Below are 10,093 nucleotides of genomic sequence, written 5' to 3'. Positions count from 1 at the left end.
GTGGCTCATTTGAAGCTTTCTTATCCTCCATTAAGATCGTCACAATGGACTTTTCCATTACTTACCATTTTCATGATTTACCAGGCCTTATTAAAATGCCAATTTTACTGTTGTTTAATGTTTGATGTTCTTATGAATCTCCTGTAATTGAATGTTTCATATGGTTATGGTTTGATGATTGAAATTGATACAAACATGTAAAACAAATTGTGTTTCATATGCAGGGCATATGGGGTGTAAGTTGTACATAATGTTTCAAAAGATGTTAATAAAAGTTCAAATGAAGTGAGTACACAAATTCTTAATTTATTTGCAATTATATTTTATTGTAAATATTGTTTGTCATGTATAGATTTTTTTTTTAGAGCCAATTGAAGTTCATATGTAACATGCAGGCATAACATGCCAAATTCAAATATAAAAGAGTACCTACTGTACTAGTGACCCTTGTAGAAATGAGAGTCCCACTTTATATTAAGTAGCCTTAAACATTATGTACTTCTATCAAAAAATAAGTACAATGTACTTATTGTGGTCATATTGTACTGCAAAACACTTTTGCTGCTATTGAGGTGGGATATGGGTAAGGTTAGGGACAGGTTTGGTGCTATGGGCAGGATTAAGAGTGGGTTAAGGTGTAAGGGATGGGTCAACAGTGTAATTATAAATGCAGTTACAGAAATTAATTACAGATGTAATTACATGCAGGTATTTTTTAAATATAAGTACAATATACAAAATGATTAATTGAAATGTAAGTACATTAATTAAGGCCACTTAAAGAAACCACTTTTCTTTTTTTTCCCTTCTTCTGAAAATAGGCTCATTTTCCAACTACCCAAGAGTTAAAAATTAAGAGTTTTACGGTTTTCTAATCCATTCAGCCAATCTTTGGGTCTGGCTTTAGCACTTTTGGGGTAGCTTAGCATAGATCATTGAATCTGATTAGACCGTTAGCATGTTGCTCAAAAATGACCAAAGAGTTTCTATATTTTTCCTATTTGAAACTTGACTCTTCTGTAGTTCCATTGTGTACTAAAACCGAGAGTAAATGAAACATTGGGATTGTATAGGCCATATCGGGACTATTTAGAGGCACTGCCTAATATCACTGTGCCTGCTGCACCCGTGATTCGGCAGCAAAGTTCCTTGATTAATATGCCGGAATGAGAGTATAGTACCTAGACATATCGGCCTAGAAAATTGCAACTTTTAATTTTTCATCGATCTTAGTACACAATGTAACTAAAGAAGAGTCTTTTTTAAAAAATTAAATTTTAAAATATTAAAACTCTTTGGTCATTTTTGAGCGAGATGCTAACGGTCTACAGAGAAAATGGTAAAACTCAACTCTAGGGGAGTTGGGAAATGAGTCCCTTTTTTCGGAAAAAAAAGCAGAGTGTTCCTTTAATATAAAGTGGGACCAAAATGAGACTATGGTTTCTGTTTATGTGCCTGTAACCAGGTTCTGAAGTGCTCAATCTGAGCTGTGACGCTGCTCCTAGCCGTACCACCGGGGGCGCTGTACTGTTCAACGCTTCTGTTGTAGTCCCACAGTGAAGAAACGTCCTTGTCAAACAAAGGGCTGGAGATAAATAAATTTAAAAAACCAAATAAATAAATAAAAAAATCTAAATTAAAACATTTCAATTACTATAAGATGTCCTTTTAGTTTGAATGTGACTGCCGACCTGACAGTTTGAAGATCCTCTACAGTGATTTGGGACAGATGGATGTTCTTAGATTCAGCAATATAAACTGCTTTCCCAGCACAACTGTGGGCTTCTCTGAAAGGCATCTTTGATATATATGTATATATATCAGATTTCATTCAGCTCTACTGACATATGCGGAATCATAAAACTGTTGATGAAGTTGATGAATTGATGGACTTACTCCCTTTCTGACCAGATGGTAGGCAAGATCAGTGGCCAGCATATCTGGGCTGAGGGCCCCTTCCATCGCTGGTTGGTTGACCTGAGGAATGGAAAAGTACAAGTGCCTAAGATCTCTTGTTCAACAATGAATAAAAAAGGAAATGAAACAACAAAAACACTGCTCACATTCTAAACGGACAATGGATTACGACATGCTCCAACACGTCTGCATCTCATTCAGCATTTCCCCTACATACTGTTTAACTGAAGCTTTTTTTTTGTTATTGTCATTGTCCATGACAAAACAACATCAACTTGTGTTATAACCCGTCTCTCACCTTTAGAGTTGAAATGACACCTGTTGCCACCTGCAACACAGCTTGTACTGTATCATATGTGTCGAACATGGCCTCCTTATCCTCCTGCAGTGGCAAAACATATATTCAGAAAATGTTTTAAAATAATATAAAATATCATATTTTTTCATATTTTGGCTGTCATGGACATACCTGTAGGTCTTTGTTGTATGTGCTGGGTAAGCCCTTAAGAGTCATCAGAAACCCTGTACACTGTATTACAATGAAAGTTAAATTAGATAAATGTATATAAAATATTTGTATTTTAATATTATAATATTAATACTATTTTAAATATTATTTACTTATAATTTAACTAGGTATGCACTGTTATGAAAATTCTGCTCAATAAGCCAACAATTAATTTCACGTTATGGTGATATTTAAATATTTCACAATTTGTCTGTTAAGTATGCTACTTTTATTTTTATAACATATTTAAAATACTGATATGATTTGAAAATTCTGACCAATAAGCCAAAAATATTTTTACTTTATCTCCGATAACTAATAAATGGGTGATATTAAAATAGTTTACTATTTTGTCTGCTATGTTAATTTATATTAATTTGATTAAATAATTATTTTTAATATTGTTATTATAGCAAATATTTTAAATAAAGCTGATAATTATTTAAATGTTATTGCTGATAACCAATAAAAAGTCTATGTTAAAATATTATACAATTTTGTCTAAATACATTAAAAATAAAATATTTAAAAAAATATTTAAAAGTAAATTTAGGCATAATAACATTAAGCACAGACTGAAAAGTGAATAATTACTTTGGGTTGGCTAAAAGTGATATGTGACAGCATTATTAAATTATTAATGTTTTCAAAAATTAACTTCAAGTAGGAGTTGGATGACTGAATCTAATCTAAATTTTAAGAGGAGAATAAAACATGCACTATTAAATATCCATCATTCGATAACTGATAAGATACCATTATATTGTGCATACCTAAATGAATAGCAACTAAACTGACAGCCCTAGTACTAATTATTACATTTCCCATAGACTGATCTTAATCAAAAGACTATATGGGTGTCTCTGGTTGTCTTCATTAGTCATTGCTGTATCTTACTCTGCCAAACACTCGTCCTGCTTTGCTGCGGATGAGCTCCAGGCTGTCTGCGTTCTTCTTCTGAGGCATTAAACTGCTCCCAGTGCTGTTCTCACAAAATAAAGACAACAGCTCTGATTAACTACACACACAAAGCACACATACAAAGCAGAAAAGGATTGTATCCCTCAGTACACATCAGTCAGCTCATGTTCACAGTATAAGTATCCCGAGGCCACTATGTTGAGTTGAATCCTGCACTCCAGGGCAGATGGTCAGCTTTTCTGAACATTATAATGTTGTTAATAAATAGGCAATAATTATTTCTGAGTGAACAATTACTATTTAACTAAGGTCAGTACTGGCTGTGTAGTAACCAGTTTATGGTTAATAAAGATAAATCAGTTCATGTTAGCAGGTCGAACATTTCACAGTCCATAAAGAATTATAGTATAAGGAAGAAAATTGATTTGCTCTAACAAGGAAGAATTTGTGATGACGTGAGTAGGTACATGTGTACTCACTGAGATTTCTTGGCCAGTGTACCACAGAAGTCATTGAATTATTTAATCTGCAACTCTGCCTAAAGCTCAAGTTAGCAACTCATGATGGAAATGTGCATATGTGACAAATGAGGTGATTATGATGCAGAACATGATAGTAATGCAAGGAAAATACTGTACTGTTAACCCAAGGGCTTCAAATTAATGATTTCTGTCTGCTTTGGCATTATGACGTATTATGGGGCCTACACACAAGACACGTTCTTGCTTTCTAAACACTCTAATGCTCAACAAGACTTCCTTTGTTTGATTAAAAATACAGTAAAACAGTAATAATGTGAAATATTATTAGAACTAAAATAAAAAAAACTAGAAAAATATACGTTTCTATATTTAAAAATGTATTTTATTCCTGTGGTGGCAAAGCTGAATAAAAAACAATTATAATAAAAAAAAAGTATTGTTTTCAAGATTGACCACTGCTGTCACTTCCCATTATAAATCATGTGCTGTTCTCACCTGTATGCATCAGTCAGAGTAATGAAGGAGAACTCCTTTGTACTGTATAAAATCAGATCCTCTGCCATCTTGCTGAGGTGTGTGAGACACATTGATGCCCAGAAGAGAAACTCAGCTGTCCAAATATTTACACAAACACATTCTGTTAAACAGATTCTTCACCCAAAGATGAAAATTCAATGATCATCTCCCTCATGTTGTTCAAAATCTGTATGACTTTCTTTATTCTGTGGAATATAAATGAAGATATTTTGATGAATGTTGGTAACCAAACAGTTTTGGTGACCACTGACTTTCATTTAATGGTCAAAAAAAAAGAAGCAATTTTTGAATGATCTTCTTTTGTGTTCCACAGAAGAATGAAAGTCATACAGGTCTGGAACAAATTAAGGGTGGGTAAATGATGACAGAATTATAATTTTTATATGAATCATCCCTTTAATTACTGATGACCTGTATATGATTATACATACCAACGAAATCCCTCTGTCCGGTAGCATCCATGCTGTTAATGCTGATACTATCAAAATTTAGTTCTGGGGAGTGAAAAAAAAAACTGATTCAGATGAAAAAAAATAATAATAAATTACGTAGCTGACCAGTTTGACTTATATACACAAATATATATCACAGGATCACACTTCACGAATCATTACTTATTCAGGAAAACAAATGACGTCAACCTTGGCGAAGAAGTTCTCTGTCAATGTTGAAGGGATTCCCAGCAATGGCTCCACTGCAAGGCAAATAAAAATATATCAATGTATCTCAAAAATAAAAGTGTGTGCGGTACTGTTCAAAGATTTAGAGTCAGTAAGACTTTTTCTGTAAATTGAAAACTATTTTTTAGTCAGGATGTATTAAAAAATGACAGTAAAGGCATATATAATGATAAATTTCCAAAGATTTGTATTTCAAATGCTGTTTTTTGAACTTTATATTTTTTAATAATCAAGAAAAAAAAATGTATCACAGCTACAATTGCAATAGTGTTTTCAACATTGAGAAAATAAAAAATGTTTCTTGATCACCAAATCAGCTTAATGATTTCTGAAGGATTATATGACACTGAAGACTGAAGTAATGATGCTGAAAATTCAGCTTTGCCATCGCAGGAATAAATAACATTTTAAAATATATTCAAATATTAAAAGTTACTTTAAATTGTCAAATATAAAATTTACAAATATTACTGTTTTTATTTTAAATAAATTCAACCTTAATAAGCATAAGAGAATTCTTTTAAAGACGTTTCAATATTGTATATACACAAAAATAACCTTCCAAGGGGCATCACATTAACATGTTTCCTGATGTCCTCCAGGCGTTCAACATCTCTGCTTAGAGCCACAGCATGACTGAGAGAAACGATGAACACTTATCAGTTATGACCAGATGTATGTATCAACAAGTCCATATATACAAGATCACAACACTTAACACTGTTACCGCTTTACTGTTGCCTCGTCTCAAGTAAAATATAATTAAGACAGAATTCTTCTACTAAAATGCACCTGAGAATCCAGTGACTCCATCTGATTGGCTGGGCCCTCTGCATGTGAGTGTATCCAGGGCACAGGACTTCAATCTCTCTGAATGGACAAAGGAAAATAGTTTGGGATGTTTGTGTTTGGTATTTGTACATTAGTAAGATAATGTGAGCATAGTGAGCATTCTTACACTGCAGCTCTTTCAACCATAGTGCTGATGAGCTGCAAAGCTAGTTCTTTCAGAGAGTTAATAGAGTCCCGTAGCCAGAGACGCATATCTGTTACAACCTATCCATCAAAGGGAAAGAGTTCGGTCAAAAGCCTATATGCCTGTAAATATCATGTGACAAATTAAATTGAATTAAATTTAAACCTGATCATTTCTGCTCCTGCCTGTGTGAAGTTTTCCAGCTGGATCACCAATAAATTCCTTTAAAAGTAGACATGAACAATGACTGAATTTCCTGTAACATTACTTTCATTATTCAGAATTATAAGTTACACCACATGGTCAACTGATAAAATTTCTTCTTATTCAAAAAATAATTCAGTGTTTTCTTTTGACCTTCAGTCTGCGTTCATTGGCTGTGTGAATATCCTCGTCTCCTGGTTTGATCTTGAACTCGCCTTTGGACCATTCATCAAAAACCTGATAAAGATATGTTTAAATACCTCAGTTAAATTAAAAATGTCTGATAAATCTTTTTGCAATATATACAGCCATATGGGGAGACTGGGGTTAGTTGCCACTAGAGCTATATCTCAGGAGCTCACCGTTATTATAGTTAACTAAACCTATAAATTTTTATGAAATAAACTTAAATAAAAACACTCTGGTTACTTACACAGCCTCAGTTCCCTTAGATAAGGGAAACTCCTGTTTATTCTGAAGCCTAATTTGATCACATTCGTGTAGCTGCACGAACCATTGACGCTTCAACCCACCAAAAGGGGTGGAGCTGACTGCTATATTAGTCAGCTCTAAGTGCCATTTCATCAGAAACTTTTGACTGAAGGAAGGAGTCATCAATTCACGCGCAGCTTTATAACACAGCAGCCTACACAACGCTGTTCCCTTTCTCAGGGAACCGAGGTTATGTAAGTAACCGAAGGTTCCCTTTCAAACAGTTTCTCCAATTGCGTTATGAGGACCCAATCGCACCATGCCATAAGCAAGTGCAGAACGAAGCTTCTCTGCAAGCCAAGCCCCGGGGCGCCCATACTGAGGGCTCCTGTAAACATGAGCTAATAATGAGACCCAAGCCGCTTAGGCCAATCGTTGGCCAGGGCATATCGCTGCTTCGAAAAATAAATTGGGCAGTGAAAGTTGTCATCTGACGCAAAGAGGTCCACCTTCTTGAAGACAGGCCAGATCGTTTAAACCATTTGGGAATGTATCTCCATCTTCCTAGAGCTACATTGCACCCTGGACAGCATGTCTCATCCCTAGTTTAGTCTGCCTGCCACATGAACTACACTCAGCAAGAGGAGTTTGCCCTGTGCCCTGATCAAAGTGCTGTGGGGAGAGTGACACAGGACCTGTGCGGGCATGAGATCAATCAAGCCTGGTCGCTCGGCCTATGACTTCACTGTTTCTTCTCTGAGCTAGCTGAAAGGGGAGAAAAGGGAGAGTAGGGCTGCCTTCATTGAAGAAGGTGATCTGCGAACAGAGAAGGGCGAGACTCATGCTCCCAGAAAGTATTCCACATTCACCATGCCCATATGCATCATGCAGGGGGTCCCTAGCATGCCATTGGTTTGTGCAGCTACACTAGCGTGATTAAATCAGGCTAAATGACTAACTTCACGTAAAATTATAACAAAATATTTAAAAAATAATCATCTAAATATTTAGAAAAACTATAATATTATCTCAGTGATTCTAAAATAACAGTGCAGTAACTATATAAAGGTTTTACTTAAAAAAATCTTTAAGATAGCGTTTTCATTTGTACATGTATGAGCCAACCATGATGTAAAAAAAGAATGACACCTCAACTGTCCACCACCGTTGCCTCTATCAGCCTGTAGGCTCAATTGTGTGTGGAGGAGTCGGGCCCGAATTGGCGCGAAAATTCACAAAATGTGACGTCATGCGCGTTCTCATCTACTTGGGCTTACAACCGTACGGCACGCCAGCCATTATAGTAAGCAGCGGCAATAGTGTTTTCAAATGGACTGCGGATGGAAAGAAGCGACCAGCCTCCAGCACAATTCAGACATCCACGGACACTCCTCGTAAGTAAAAAAAAAAAAAAAAAGCGTGCGCACTGAGAACGAGCATGAGACTGGCTGCAGTTCCTCTAATGGCCACTGGTGTCAGTAACGGTTAGAAATTTCAGAACCTACGCAATGCTCCTTTAATAGTCCAATTACAAAAATTAGTGTTTTCTCTAGCAGATGTTAAAATGTATCAAAGTTTAATTATTAGAATAATTACAAAGAATAACACAATATAGAATAAATGTTGTGAATTTTATACTCCAAACTAAAATTCCAAAATCTTCATATTATTTTTTACATCTCTTGATTTTTTTTATTTTTTATTTTATTATTCTAGTTGAAAGTGTCTTTTTTTTTTTTTTTTTTTTTTTTGTGTGGGGGGGGGGGGGGGGTGGGGTAAGTTGTCCGATTATGTTTTTTTACTTTTTTTTTACAATACAATAAACTATTGGTTGAGTAAATGAGTTTATATTTTTGAACATTACCTTTTCCCTTTCTGTTCTTTTACATTCCTGCTGTTTGTATGGTCTATGTTTGGTGAATCTTTTTTCTTAATCATTAAATTTTTAAATTAAATATTAAAAATGTGACAACTAGCCCCACTCTGCTCTATTTGGCCAATTGCATATGTTGACATAATGCCATGTTGAACTGCAGTAGCTTCGCCATCAGCATTGACACATGGCTATTGTTTTGTGCACATGGAAATTGTCTGTGTCATTGTCTGTGATGTATTAAGCATAGACTGTGGTATTAAGCTTTGGTGTTAACGGGGAAATGGACTATGAAACAGTATCCAGGTAAATATTTACAAAGTATCATCATAGTTCAAGGGAAAACAAATGAAACTGAATGAGAAAGATGACACTGTAAAAGAAAACATATAACCTGGATGCTATCAGACAGGTTTATGATTCGGGTAATGGGGTAAATAATATAATCACCTTGTCAAGTCCTGTAAGAATCTGTTCCATCTCGTTTTGCGTGACCAGACCTGCTTTCTGTAAAGCTTTGACATATGCTTTACTCCCCTTAATATCAGCTTCCCACATGCGCTGGTCGTACGCGATGGACGCGTTGAACTTTTCCATTATAGGGTCGGTGTTTCCCACAAAGCGGCCACCCCATAGTTTATTTCCCTGTTTAAAGCAAAATAATAAACATAAACATTAGGATAAATCATGGCTCGTGGTTTCTGACAGGTTTGGAAATCCCGTGACACACAAAAAAACACACTAAATCAGACTGACTTTATAAATATGAGCGATCTTTACCTCTGAACTTGCCATTGTAACAGTCTCAAGCAATCTTTATCTGCGATGAGAAAACAGAAAAAGGAAATGTCGGACAATTAAAGGACCAAATCAGTGTCGTTTGTTTTCACCGATTCGTGAAAATGAATTACCGTAAGAAGCTGTCCATTCAGTACCTTGTGACCCGAGTTTCTTCCTCGTTTATTTTGGGAACTCAAAAGCCCCGCCCATAATATGTTAATTAGATACTCGCAACCCAACCAAAATCTAAAGCGACATTTTCGGGCGCTGTCCTTCATTTTAGAGAACAAATGCTTGATCGAACTTGCCCAAAAGAGAGAATACAGTTTGCAGTTACAGTTTTGAAGGGTGGATGGCGCTATGACCTTAAAACGAGCAGGTACACAAGTAAGAATGAATCTAGCTATACTTCATGTCCTTTAATATTTGATCTCATTTTTAAGTCTTATTTATTTTTGGGGTTATATTTTTGTAAAATAACTGTGCAAATACATCATATCAACAGTGTATTTAGTTTGTGTGTATTATGTTTACAGATTTGTATTTTTGCTATTGCATCTGTTCATGAATCTATTTCTCCCTTTTTATCCATATTTGGGTTTATAACTTTTATAATTGTCATTTTATTATATGTTCTTTTGATTCATTGCAAGCACAATTCTACTCTTATTTTTCATAATATTACTTTTATATAACTATAATCTTATATAAATACACCATATTATATTTAATATAAATATAATATTTTTCAATAACATTTCATCCATATTTTTCTAATCTATA

General features: G+C 34.9%; 1 protein-coding gene across 1 annotated transcript; it reads right to left on the bottom strand.

Moving 5' to 3' along the window:
- Positions 1 to 1,389: 1,389 nt before the first annotated feature.
- On the bottom strand, positions 1,390 to 9,377 carry LOC132130075 (argininosuccinate lyase-like). The gene is made up of 16 exons (XM_059541698.1): positions 9,311 to 9,377; positions 8,981 to 9,175; positions 6,379 to 6,462; positions 6,187 to 6,243; positions 6,004 to 6,101; positions 5,838 to 5,915; positions 5,604 to 5,681; positions 5,007 to 5,059; positions 4,797 to 4,859; positions 4,324 to 4,438; positions 3,323 to 3,407; positions 2,387 to 2,446; positions 2,216 to 2,299; positions 1,897 to 1,977; positions 1,692 to 1,798; positions 1,390 to 1,585 (listed from the first exon to the last, which is right to left on the bottom strand). The coding sequence occupies exons 1-16, from the start codon at positions 9,323 to 9,325 to the stop codon at positions 1,435 to 1,437; spliced, it is 1,404 nt and encodes a 467-aa protein (XP_059397681.1). The 5' UTR covers positions 9,326 to 9,377; the 3' UTR covers positions 1,390 to 1,434.
- Between the last annotated feature and the right edge of the window lie 716 nt (positions 9,378 to 10,093).

The sequence above is a fragment of the Carassius carassius genome, chromosome 47, assembly GCF_963082965.1.
Source record: "Carassius carassius chromosome 47, fCarCar2.1, whole genome shotgun sequence".
Taxonomy (NCBI): Eukaryota; Metazoa; Chordata; class Actinopteri; order Cypriniformes; family Cyprinidae; genus Carassius; species Carassius carassius.
The sequence above is the reverse complement of the archived record's forward strand: the minus strand, read 5'-3'. Positions and strand labels throughout refer to the sequence as shown.

Excerpts from the sequence above, each read along its gene's own strand:
- LOC132130075 (XM_059541698.1), bottom strand. Across the intron at positions 5,060-5,603 it reads AATGTGATGCCCCTTGGAAG|TGGAGCCATTGCTGGGAATC; the intron begins GTTATTTTTGTG and ends TTTGCCTTGCAG. Across the intron at positions 4,439-4,796 it reads CGGACAGAGGGATTTCGTTG|CTGAGTTTCTCTTCTGGGCA; the intron begins GTATGTATAATC and ends ATATTTGGACAG.